A 13,813-nucleotide genomic window follows, 5' to 3' on the forward strand; every position below is an offset into this window, starting at 1 on the left:
TTAGAATAACCGAACAAGGCATGAGATATAAATCGGTTTAATTTACATCTTAATCCCCCTCAACCCATGAGTATTGGGATGAATACCAAGCCCTAAAGAAAACTTATTCTGATTTTTATCAATAGTCTTGATAGCCCAAGAGGGAATATTAATAACTATAGAAAGATACATAAGCATCCCATTAAGCACATAATGTTCTTGCACTCTCGTGAATATGATTTCCATCCGGAGAGTTGATCTACAATTCTATCTACAAAAGGTTGTAACTGAACAGAACAGCCAAAGAGGGCAGCTAAGGCAGCCACATATTCGTCAGACAAGGGTTGATGGAAAAGCTTAGCATACTCTTCTTCTAAGGCATGGCAACTGATGCATTCATCATCTTCAATAACCCTCAGGGTCTTTTGGCTGCAGTTCGTTTTTGTTTCTTTTTCTAACTATTTGTTGCTTGCAGCCACACCGATCATTCTATCTAACGAATGATTTCACACACCATACAGTCACGCCTAAATGGCAGCAAGTGCATATAGTACGAAACTCTCAAACAAGACACAACAGATACTAAATCCAAAAGGCGACCAGCCAAGTGTCAATTGTATGCCTATAACAAATGAGGTCAGATATCATCACTCTTCATCTCAGGGCCGTAACAGACAAAGGCCGGTTCTAGACATGAGGAAGATCAGTTCTCAGTTGTTACTCCGCCAGTGGATGCCTGATGATCCCACGCCCTTCATCCAGAAGGAAGCCGTTGTCCCTGAAGCACGCGCTGGAGAAGAACGGCTTCAGATCGTAGATCTCGTATTCTTGGGCCTGGGTCAACACAGGTGCAGTCCAGATGTTAGAGAGGTCACTCAGCTCGGTTGTCTTTTGTGTGGAAGCACTCATGAAGGCTTACCTTGTTCCTCAGGTCCTCCAATTTGACCTCGACGTGAGTAAGACGTGAGGCTGATCCTGCCATGATTTCTTCGAAGTGCACGGCGTCCTTGACCAGTGTGCGCAGGAGCAGCAGGAGCAGCTCGTTGTAGTCCTTCTTGAATGTCATGTACTTCCGGAAATTCTGTGGACACAAGAAATTTATGTTGATGTTTGCAAGGCATTTCACTGGTTTAAGGACTACCCAAACCCAGACTGACTAGTAAAAAAGGGTAAAAAAAGATTAATCTGCATCCGGTCTTGGAAAGCAATGCATAATAATTAATTTAGTGACATTTACTGACAACTATACTGTCTCGTACATTATTTCAGTTAAATGGATGAGCACTTTTACATTAAATTGTTTATCAAGTGCATGTACTTGTGTAGCACTGGATGATGTAATAACAGCTCAACACCAACAAAACTTACCTTTTGAAGTGCTTTCTGCACACCGAACTTCTGAGTCGAAATAAAAGAGTCAAGCAAGACACGGATGGCCATGTCAACATCTTCCTGAGACACGTAGCTCCTCAGATGCATCCTTGCATGTGCCTCCGACATCCGGATGATTGACTCTATATGCCTTACTGCAATAGGAACCCCTTGGCCATGCTGCAAATGTAGTTGGAAACTATTTAGTACTTCATTGTTTTCAAAGGTGTCACTTCAGAAGTTCAGTTTGCACAAAGCCCTATACAAGGCTAAAAAGGGAAGGATATCATACAGAGGATTCACGGCGGAGTTCAGCATAAACATGGCTAATCTTGTCTAGATCGGCATCATGTATTTTGGGAAACACATTCAGCTTAGCATAGGTTATGTATTTCTTCAGCATGTCTTGGGAAAGGACCTGACAACATAACGTTCAGTTATAACCACGAAACAGAGTAAGAAGTCCTTTCGGTTGAAATAGGTATCAGGATACATACATCTGGGTCAGCTTGCCTTGCAGCAGCCAGTGGATCATCATCCACATCAGTTGAAACCCTGTCTTCAAGGTTAGCCCCCTTCGGCTGGGATCTGGCGTGACTATCTACAACAAACCTTGCGAGCATTTCATCTGTAAATGGATCGACAATATCCTGCATTTTTAAAAATTAAAGATCAGTAGTGATTGAAAACTGATCATGGAACAAATATATCAGACATGTATAACAGCTCCAAACCTTAACCACACAGAGGACGTCAAAACGTGAAATAATGGGATCCGTCAATTCGACATTCTGAGTGAATGTCTTTGATGAATCATACCTGTGAGATCAAGGACGATTGCATTCAGTATCTTTCTTAACACCATGCACTGGTACTACATGGCATGCATGGAACTGAAGTTACCTTCCCCCTACTGGGTTTGCCGCAGCAATAACACTGCATCTAGCTTGAAGAGATGTGACGATTCCTGCTTTTGATATACTGATACTCTGTTGCTCCATAGCTTCATGAATACTTACCCTGAAACAATCAGAAGAAAATTACATTTTTGGTAATACAGAAATTTAAATAGCACAGGACATCCAAATACAAATGGTATATCATACCTATCTTGATCATTCATCTTGTCAAACTCATCAATGAGGCAAATGCCCCTATCAGCAAGAACTAGTGCACCTCCCTCAAGTGTCCATTCTCGTGTTACTGGATCTTTGTGAACTGCAGCAGTAAGACCAACAGCAGAGGCTCCTTTTCCAGTTGTATATACTGCTCTGTGTCCTGTTTTCTCCACATACCTGCAAGATGGCAAGTTATTGGCACATCCTCAAGGAACTGAAAAATGATTAATCAGTCCTTACTTAAGAAACTGTGATTTTGCAGTGCCTGGATCACCCAGGAGGAGGACATTGATGTCGCCTCTCAGGCGATGTTTTCCCTTCACATTCTTCTCTTGTCCACCAAACATAGCAAGTGCAATGGCAGTCTTGATATCTTCATGCCCGTAAATGGATGGTGCAATTGATTTGATAATCTGTTGAGTTAGGTGCTTAAGTTAGCGTATATTAGCTTAACACATTTTCATCAAGAGATTAAAGAGTTGAGTAACAAACCCTTTCTCCAATCCTTGGATCCTTTGACAACTTCTCAATCTCTGCTTTGTCCTCGTCCGTTAATTTGTATGCAGAAAACAAATCCTGTTTTTTTGCCACATAGTTTGCCTCAACCACTGTGGCAAAAACAGGGAAACCATTCTTTGTATTCAAAGACAGGTCAAAATTATTTGTGTATATCCCAGTGACCTCCTGGAGACAGCAACACTGAATGTCAGTCTAATTCAAAAAGTAATATGAAATGAAAAGCAAATGGTAGGTGAAGAAAAATTACAATCTCCTCTCCTGGACGAGCACAGTCAATCAGATCATTCAGAAGTATGACTTCCTTGTATCTGGGAAGCCTTCCAGCAGGAACAATTCCTGGGCTTTCCTGAAGAGTGAGTTTCTGGTAGTTCCTATATATAGTCTGCATGGAAAAAAGTTCAAGTATTAAGATTGGAAGAAACAATTAATTTTACTAGGATAACAATACAGCCCACATACAGAAAACTATATCGATATCACATAGCAATAACACAGTACTGTGAAAACGTGTTTAAGGTAACATGCCTGCTCGACATTGACTGTGAATGGCCCTTTGGATTGACATTCAGGGCATGATCCAACTTTCACCTCAGTGTAGGAGTTTTGGAAGAAAGGGCCCAGGATAGTTCCACATTTGTTACAGTCATACTTCACCTGCTGCAGCTGAGGGAATACACCAGATCGTCGGGTAACAACACCACCAATTCGAATCATTGTGTTCAGATGGATTTGCCTGAACAAAGGCATGTAGGACATTAGACCAAATCAAATTGATCATGAAGCTAAAGGATACAAAGTAAACTGTGCCATTTACCTGATATTGCGTATTTGATCATAGACAGGAAGGTTCGATATTCGAACATAGATCTTTTGGTGGATGTTCCTATAATTCTTGTGAAGATCAAAAACAACATTTTTGGCAACTTCTTCCATAACTTCAAGCACCGATTGAGGCGCATCAGCCAACCAGATGGCAATGTTTGGATGTATATAAATAAACTGCTTGTAGTCTATTTCCAGGCTACACTTGTTAGCTGCGAAAAAAATAGATAAGGGTCAGAGAAGCAAAGACCTTGTTTCATGCCAACCAGAGAATGTGAAGCAGACATACCTAAAACCATCTCATTAATAAGCCGAACATACTCAAACTCTCCTTGATCGTTCTTCGGATGAACATATGTCAGAAGAAATTCTTTAAATTTCTTTGCAATAAAGCGACGGACTTCATCTCTTGTGACCCACTCTCTCAATGTACCTTGGACACGGTACATGTTCATCTCATCTTCTTCATCAAATTCATCCTGCCAAAAAAGATAGTCAATTAAAGGATAGACAGTCGTTTAGAGCTGCAGAACATGGGGCTTACTAGTTAATTGGTAGTTACAGAACCAATTCAAGTTCTGAATAACCTAGTTTAAATAAATATGACAATACCTCATATGGGTCATCATCAGTCTGATCAGTCATAGGCACATCACCACCAGATGACATTCCACGATGAGATCTTCCAGGTGAACTAGGAGTGGCACCATCACCATCATCATCACTTCTTGGTGTTCTTGGTCCACTTGGTTGTCTAAAACTAGCCCTGTGCCTTTTAGGACGCCTGAAATTCGTATCATCATCTGTATCTGCACCATGAAAGGAAAGAGCTTTGAAATCACAGTAACTGACATCTAAATCTTGGACTTCTAATATATGTTACAAAAGTTTACACCAAAGGCAATCATGTTTCCCTTTTTTACAAGAATCTATAACTATCAATTTGCACAAAAAAACAGGCATGATCAGTACTGCTGCAAAACTAAGATTGATCGCTAATATCTATAGTGTGCTAAGTATATGAACATGAACTCAAACAAGCATCAATAAGTTCCTAAGCAAATAATTCATTTGCAGTTCAGAAATAAATGACACAGTTCTCCTACATGTGGAAGAACAATAAAATACTTTTACTGTTACAAAATAGTTGATAAAATGGAGGTAATCCAGCTCAATATTCAGTATAACTTGCAGTCTTCAAAAAATGAGATTTTTACAAAGCGTTAACCACACTGAAATCACCAAAGAAGAATGTGGTTAGTCAAGCACAAAACCAATCACTAAAGAAGCAGATACAACAGAACAAGAGCCCAAAGATGCAACATAAGTTCAATATCAAATATTCATTTGGTAGTTTAATCAAGAACATAAGTTCAAAATAACATATTTGCTCTAATATCCAACAGGAACTATCTCTTGTCTTGGAGCCATTACCCTGATCGTGGAGCATTCGTGGCAGCTTCCTATCAGCTGTTGCACCAGTCCTCACTTCCCTTGCATCAAGCTCCGCTTCCGCGGCCCTTCGATCAGCCATGATTTCATCAAGATTCCTCTCATCCTCGAGTGAATCATCTAAACCAACTGACTCATATTGATCATGCTCATCCATCCTTCGGTAATCACTGCAATCAGGAAAAAAGGAGTGAATGTGGAAACAAAAAAACAAAACTGACAGTCAGCAGATATGGTTTGTGTTGGCTAGATATATTGGATCATTCATCGCAATCATATAAAAGCTCCAACAGCGACCCTCAAAGCAAAGTGTGCAAGTCCAAATTCCCAATTTTGGGAACATACAGTAACTTGAGTTAACTAACAATGTGTAAGTTAAACATAAATTCGTATCAAGGCAGCAGAGCCACTTGATAAATCTCTCGTCGAAGATGGTGTGCCTGGGTATCTGCGTTTATGGGCAGAGAGTCATGCAAGGCACTTCAATTTAGCAAATTTCGAGATGGATTAAGTGGGTTTCCTTCAGACCGATAAATTTAGCAAATTTGGATGCACAACCAAGAACTAAAAGTTGGTTGTTTTCAATAAAACATAGTAGATTTAAGTTCATTTCAATCAATCCAGCAAATATTAGTTAAGTCTCTCAGTTAGCTACTCTCCTACAATTACCTAATAAGTACAATATCATTCCGCCGAGGACAATCTAATTAGTTGACTTTTTAACAAATTTAGTCAATAAATTGACCATTTCTTCTCTAAATGCCACAATTTGCCTACATTATGAGGTAAATCATAACAAATCCTTGAACCGCAGATATCTCACCAAACCACAGGCCAAAAACCATCGCATCTGCTAATCAACCCACGGCATCTACTAGATCCCCTGGTCCCAATTACCGAACCGCCCCAAAACCCACAGCATATCCCCGAAATACCAGCCCCAGTTGGCCGGGTCAGATTCGAGTTGGCTTACTCGAGGTAGTTGTCGTTGAAGAGGTCCTCCCCCTCCTCGTCCTCGTCGGGAGCCGCTACAGCGGCGGGGTCGTCGTCATCGGGTAGCACGTGAGGATCGACCTCAGCTTCGCCATCGTCGTCGGAGTAAGATGACGGGTCGGTGGCGCCGCGGCTGGTGGTGGTGTTGGGTGGCAGCCGGTCGGTGCTGAACCCGGGGGACCCCGGCGTCGAGGGTGCGTTGTTCTCCGAGTCATCCTGCACGACGAAAACGCCACAAAACCACAGCAAGAGGAGATCAGATCTTGCAGCGACGCAAGCGCGGTAGGAGGACGAGGCGGAGAACTCGAGCGCTTACCATTTCGGCCGCAAAGAAAAGTCTCTGGGCAGAGGAGGCTGGGGCGAGCGGCTATGGGAAACGGCTAGGGTTTAGGGGGCGGAGGGCAGACGGGGGCGGGAGAAATGGAGCGGTGTGGGATGTTATGACGGGGAGGTGGTGGAGCGGGCAGGCGGGAGTGGCGGGAAATTTTGGCGCCAATGGGCAACGGCTTCCCGCGCAGCAGGCAACTGTGGTGGTGTTACATGGCCCATGGGCTAGGTTGGACTGAGTTGGTGTTCGGGATTCGAGATTTGGGCATAAGATCGGCCCACATTCGAAGGTATTAGTATATTTTGCAAAATAAATAAATAAATAAAAATATAACTTAACTTCAAGTCCGAGATCCACTTCATAGGAATTTTCGTCGCATCATATTTCTTTTGGAATTTGGGTGTTCACATGGAGGACAATTAAAACTATGAGTTCTCAGTTTTTCTAGATTATTGTGTACTCTTAGAGCATCTCCAACAATAAACCCTAAAATAGAGTCGAAAATTTTAAAATAGAACCATATTGAATATATGTAGGGTTCAAAAAAATGTTTACTCCAACAGTCAGGTTTTAAATAATGTTATTTAGCAAATAAATCATATTATTAGAAAATAAATAGTTGGAAAATAAGTGAAAATGAAGATATGGCTCCAGTATATGGGATACTATATTTAGGATCCGAGAGAACGAGTCTTATAATCCTTTGATGAAATTTTATAAATTAGGGTCGTTGTTAGAAGGATGTTTTATTGTTTTAAGCCATATATTTAAAATAGGATCATGTTTAAAGCCTCTCTTGTAGATGCTCTTAGGCTATGTTTGAAAGCAACCCAGTTTTTAAGAACCATATTTTATCTTTTAGCTAGAAGAGACCAACTTCTTGGTTTTTAAGGAACTGAGCGTCTAATTTCTATAAACTGAGTTATAAACTGGTATGTTTGAAACCACCTCAAATTCTATAAACCAGCTTCTTAAAAACTTGGTGCTTCCAAAGAGAGCCTTAATAATATGGTTGGAATTTTACTTTAGATAAACATTGTTTTCTAAATTAAATCAATTAATCATAGAGTATAGAGTTGGTTGTTCCATTTACACTGATTGCATTTGTGTTTTTTAAATGTGTACAAGTTTCAAAAATCGTTTCAATTAATCATATATTTCTAATGAAAAAAATAAAAAGGTGGTATGCATAAGCATTCTGACCGTTTCAATGATTTGATTCATAAGTATGAATTGATAGAGATCCAGATGCCTGGTGGAGGCTTCATTTGGTCAAATAGCCACAAAATGACCCAACCCTATTTTTACGAGCAAATAGTGGGAGGTCATTTATCCTTTGGTCCACGTTAGAAAGCTCCCTCGGGAATTATCTAACCACAGCCCCCCAGTCATGTTAACTAAAACAGTGAATGATAATAAACAATCTGTCTTTCATTTTGAAATTGGTTGGCTCTCCCATCCAAAGTTTTTGGAAAATATAGAAAGAATCTGGGGGGAAGCCTTGTAGAACTAAGAGTGCTCTTGATAAAGTTCAGCAAAAGCTGGAGCTTTGCAAATAGTTTCTAAAAAGCTAGGACTGGAATGAAAAAGGTAGAAAAAGGAAAAAAAAGGAACAATCAAAACCAATTTTGGTTAGCCGAGCTGGAGCGGATTGAGGAGGAGAGGGGCCTAAATGGCCCCTAGACGGAACAAAAAGTCAGGATGTTAGGTTAAAATATGATGATGATGGAGGAAGAGTAGATTTACTGAAACAGAGATATCATGAAACTTGGCTTTTTAAGGGCGATGGTAACAATGAAATTTTCCATAGAGTTGCCAATGGCAAAAAAAGGAATATATATATATTGAGTTTTTGAAGAGGATGTCAAGGGAATTGAAGGATAAGATAATTTGGTAGAGCATGCTACCATGTACTACTCTGATCTTTTTGGCCATGTCCCAGGCAACTTGTTTCAAATAGATGATGATATTTGGGATAATGTAGACAATTTGGATGAGATTGGCAATTATAATCTTTGTAGACCTTTCTATAAGGATGAAATCAAGAGAGCTTTGTTCCATATGGAAAAAATAAAGCTGATTCGCTTGACAATATTCCTTCTGAATTCTATCAAAGTTGTTGGGCATTATAAGGAAAGACATAATTGAGGTGTTTGAAGAGTTTCATAGTGAAAAAGATCAATGTAAGTAAAATTAATTACGATATCATTTCCCTTCTCCCTAAGGTCAAGGAAGCTTCAAAGATCCAACAATATAGGCCCATTTGCTTACTGATTGTTTATACGAATGGATTACTATGATCTTGACTATGCGAATTGAACGTGATGCTCAAAAACTTATTAACAAACAATAGACTGCCTTTATGAAAGGGAGATTGGGAGAAGTATCATGTGTGGGACGATGACCCTTCATGAAATCTTGCATGAGACAAAAAACAAAAGGAGGTTGGGATCATTCTTAAGCTTGATTTTGAAAAAGCTTATGACAAAGTTCGTTGGGAGTTTCTTTTCTATTGCCTTTATAAAAGAGGTTTTTGTTCCAAATGGATTAGTTGGATTCACAATGTGACTGAAGGAGGACTGTAAGAGTAAAAGTCAATAATCAATTGGGCAAATATATCATAAGTTATAAGGGGTCAGGCAAGGTGGCCCTTTGTCTCCTATCCTCTTTAACTTTGTAGCAGATTGCCTTGCTAGAATGGTTCATAAAGCTTAGGAGAATGATTTGATTACGGGTCTGTGTGATCACATAGTTATTTTATAGTATGCTGATGATACCATTTTGTGCATCAAGGGTGATCTGGAGAAAGCCATACATCTTAAGCTTACGCTTTATCTTTATGAGCTTATGTCGGGATTGAAAATTAACTTTGCAAAAAACGTGAGATTTTTATAATTAACGATGAAGAAAACATTGTTGTTGTAAGTGCAATCAACCCTGTTTGAGGGTTTTGTTGATTAAATGACAAAACAAATAAAGTTTCTAACAAGTTTGCTCCCAGTATGTGTTTAGTTGTTTCAAGAACAGGAGGAGCACAAATTCTATGTTTAAAAGAGGATAATTCATTGTGGATTAATTATATACATCATATGGCGTGCTTCATGTGTTTTCGTTCGATGAGCACTTAAATTTTTTTATAATTCTTGAGTCGTAGGATTCACCGTTCAATTAAGAGGGATACACACAAGTAAGTTTTTATGATGAGCTCAACCTTTTTCTCTTCAAAGTCCTCTAAAAATCGAGTTTTAGTCATGGATGATTTTGGTGACAGCCGGTCAAGTTCCTTACTCAGCCAGACCGCTTTCTATAGAAAATCGGTCGACCCCCTACTCAGTCGGTCACTAGATCAGGATTCTCTATACTAGATACCGGCTCAGCCGGTTTCTGGCCTGGCTCAACCGGTTTTTTGTTCTAGTCCAACTCCTTGCTCAGTCGAGCAGTCAGCCAGAATTCTCTCTGCTGGATACCGGCTCAGTTGGTTTCTAGCCCGGCTAAGTCGGTTTTTTCTCCTGGTCCACATTGCTACTCAGCCGGTGGATCGACTAAATTACTCTCTGTTGGATATCGTCTCAGCCGATTTTAATATTAGGTTAGTCGGTATTTGAGCAGAAAGGTCAAATGGTCAGCTACCTTTTGGGGTTCCTTTATATACCCGTAGCCCTCTCTCTCCTCATTCACTCTTGCCCCATACACGAATTCTTGGCTGACCAACTCTCAAATAAGTGCATTTACTTCCTCTCTCACACCTCAAATCCCATCCCCTTCAATCACTTGGAGGACCCTTGGTGTGAGGTGAAGTTTGGTGAACTTGTTGGTGATTTCATTGCTCTATTTTCCCTCTCTTTCTCTTGAGCTCGTTGTAAACTTAATTCTTGTGCGAATTTTTTAACCTTGGAACCTTGTGTTCCTTGATGGATAGAGGTTGCTTGAGAGTCTCCAGATTTGTGGACAATATCAAGAAGTTTATATCACCCGCTCTTTAAGCTAAGTTGCGAAGAGATTGCCTTGACCTTGTGAAAGGGAAATAGGGTTAACCATTTCCTATAATTAATTTTGGTGGTTGATAGTCAACACAAACACATGTACTAACTAGTTTGTCTATAATTCATGTATTACAGGTGCATAAGGTTCAACACAAGCCAAGAAAAAAAACAAGTCAGGGACACAATTTTGTTGGAGCAAAAGAACTCAAGTGTGCTGCAAATTGGCACACCGGACTGTCCGGTGCACCAGGACCATACAGATACCAACCAGCCACTCTCGGAAATTCCATGGCGCCCTCCGCTATAATTCACCGGACTGTTCGATGAGCCAGCGGAGCAACGGCTATCTGCGCCAACGGTCGACTCTGCACAGATGAACAGTACGCTACAGTGCCGCGCAGAGTCAGAGCAGCAAAGTTAGAGGGGCACCGGACTGTCCGGTGCCACAAGAAGACAAAGCTCCAACGGTCGACCCAGCTCCGAACCCTAACGGTTGGGTGACGTGGCAGCGCACTGAACAAGGAACAATGTCTGTCCGGTGCGCCCATCGCCAGCAGCCTCCCCAACGGCTATGGAAGTGGTTGGGGGCTATAAATACCCCCAACCACCTCATTCATATCCATCCAAGCATTCCAAACATCTCATTCAATACAAGAGCAAAAGACTCCACTCCAAGACACATCAAATAGATTGAATCCTCTCTAAGCCTCCAAATTCACTCAATTCCATCAGGGACTTGAGAGAGGGTGTATTTGTGTTCCTTGTTGCTCTTGTTGCTTGGCTTGGCCTTTTTATTTTCCCATTCTTATTCTCAAGTGCTTTGTAAGCGAGGCAAGAGACACCAAGTGTGTGGTGGTCCCTGCGGGGTCTTACTGACCCGTGAGATTAAGAAAGAAGGCTCACTCGGTCTAGGTGACCGTTTGAGGGAGGGAAAGGGTTGAAATAGACCCGGTCTTTGTGACCTCCTCAACGAGGACTAGGTTCTTTGGAACCGAACCTCGGTAAACAATTCACCATGTTTTCACTCGCCATGATTCTTGTTTGATTTGTTTTTACCTCCCTTTCGGACTTGAATTTAATTCTAACGCTAACCCCCGGCTTGTAGTGTGTGTTTAAAGTTATAAATTCAGGTTTCGCCTTCACTCCCCTCTAGGCGACTTTCAATTGGTATCAGAGCCAGTGCTTCATTAAGAGCCTAACCAACTCGAAGTGATGTTTAGAGATCACGCCAAGAGGGAGATCATGAGCGGCGACAAGTTCGCAAGCTCGGGGAGGACTCTCTCAAGAGAGTCCTGCAACAAAAACAAGGAGGAATCCTCTTCCTCCATCAAGTCGCATCGGAGAGGTTACAAGAAGAAGATGATGAAGAAGGTGGTCTACTACGAGACCGACTCTTCGTCACCCTCCACATCAAGCTCCGACTCGTCCGTCGCTTCTAAAGCGCCATAAGCGCAAAAAGTATAGTAAGATACCCCTACGCTATCCTCATGTTTCAAAATGTGCTCCATTACTTTTCGTTCCCCTAGGTAAACCACCATATTTTGATGGTGAAGATTATTGTATGTGGAGTGAGAAAATGAGGCACCATCTAACCTCACTCCACGAAAGTATTTGGGATATTGTTGAGTACGGAGCGCAGGTACCTAAGGTGGGGGACAAAGACTATGACTCGGACGAGGCCGCCCAAATTAGACACTTTAACTCGCAAGCCATGTCTATACTCCTCGCCTCCTTGTGTCGAGAGGAGTATAACAAGGTGCAAGGGTTAAAGAGTGCCAAAGAAATTTGTGACATCCTCAAAACCGCGCACGGAGGGGACAAGGTGACCAAGATCACAAAGCGGGAGACGATCGAGGGCGAGCTCGATCGATTCATCCTCAACAAAGGAGAAGAGCCGCAAGCCATGTACAACCAGCTCAAGACTATGGTGAACCAACTGTGCAGCCTCGGGAGCACCAAAAGGGATGACCATGAAATGGTCAAGGTTATTCTAAGATCCCTTGTTTTTCGTAATCCTGCTCAAGTACAATTAATACGTGGGGATCCTAGATACAAACTAATGTCTCCCGAGGAAGTGATTAGCAAGTTTGTGAGCTTTAAACTTATGATCAAAGACTCCAAACACATTGTCAACTTGGAGCAAGGCGCCACCTCCACATCCGAGGTGCAACCCGTCACATTCAAAGCGATGGAAGAGGAGAATAAGGAGTCTACATCAAGTAGGCTTCCAATCGACACCTCCAAGCTTAACAACGAGGAAATGGCGCTCATCATCAAGAGCTTCCGCCAAATCCTCAAACAAAGAAGGGGGAAGGACTACAAGTCCCGCTCCAAGAAGGTGTGCTACCGGTGTGGTAAGTTCGGTCACTTTATTGCTAAATGTCAATTTCTAGTGAAAGTGACAGGGACGAGGACAAGAAAGGGAAGAAGGAGAAGAAGAGATACTACAAGAAGGGTGGTGATGCCCACATATGCCAGGAATGGGACTCCGACGAGAGCTCCACCGACTCCTCCTCCGACGAGGACACCACCAACATCTCCGTCAACAAGGGCCTCCTCTTCCCCAACGTCGGCCACAAGTGTCTTATGGCTAAGGACGGCAAGAAGAAGGTACACTCTAGAGCCACCCCAAATATACAACTTCTAGTGATGTGGGTAACTCTAGTGATGATGAAGATAATTCAATGTCTCTCTTTGCCAACCTTAGCAAGGACCAAAACAAAAAAAATAAATGAATTAATAGAAGCCATTAATGAGAAGGATGAACTCTCAAAAAGCCAAGAGGACTTCCTCGTTAAAGAAAACAAAATTTTTGTTAAACTGAAAATGCTTATGCTCACGAAGTAGAAAAATGTGAAAACTTAACTAAGGAGCTTAGCATTTGTCATGATTCAATTTCTAGTCTTAGAACTGAAAATGCTAGTTTAGTTTCTAAGGTTAAAGAATTGAATGTTTGCAATGATTCCATTTCCTCTCTTAAAGATGAGAATGCCACATTAAATACTAAGATAGAAGAATTAAATGCATGCAAACCATCTACATCTACTGTTGAATATATTTCCATTTGCACTAGATGTAGAGATATTAACGTTGAAGCTATGGATGATCACCTTGCAATGATTAAACAACAAAATGATCACATAGCTAAATTAACTGCTAAAATTGTTGAGCATGAACTAGAGAACGAAAAATTTAAATTTGCTAGAAGCATGCTCTATAATGGGAGACGCCCTGGCATTAAGGATGTC

The 13,813-nt window shown here is 41.3% G+C and overlaps 1 protein-coding gene across 2 annotated transcripts; it reads right to left on the minus strand.

Moving 5' to 3' along the window:
- Positions 1–288: 288 nt before the first annotated feature.
- Positions 289–6,766, minus strand: LOC100501077 (uncharacterized). Of its 2 annotated transcripts, XM_020551723.2 has the most exons (18): positions 6,571–6,766; positions 6,235–6,470; positions 5,244–5,431; positions 4,422–4,618; positions 4,099–4,288; positions 3,802–4,021; positions 3,513–3,720; positions 3,235–3,369; positions 2,961–3,152; positions 2,709–2,881; positions 2,457–2,645; positions 2,254–2,370; positions 2,085–2,169; positions 1,848–2,000; positions 1,643–1,768; positions 1,348–1,530; positions 899–1,060; positions 289–813 (listed from the first exon to the last, which is right to left on the minus strand). In XM_020551723.2, exons 1-18 carry the CDS (start codon positions 6,571–6,573, stop codon positions 697–699), a joined length of 2,874 nt encoding a protein of 957 aa, XP_020407312.1. In that variant the 5' UTR covers positions 6,574–6,766; the 3' UTR covers positions 289–696.
- Between the last annotated feature and the right edge of the window lie 7,047 nt (positions 6,767–13,813).

Source organism: Zea mays, chromosome 4 (assembly GCF_902167145.1).
Source record: "Zea mays cultivar B73 chromosome 4, Zm-B73-REFERENCE-NAM-5.0, whole genome shotgun sequence".
In the NCBI taxonomy this organism is placed as follows: Eukaryota; Viridiplantae; Streptophyta; class Magnoliopsida; order Poales; family Poaceae; genus Zea; species Zea mays.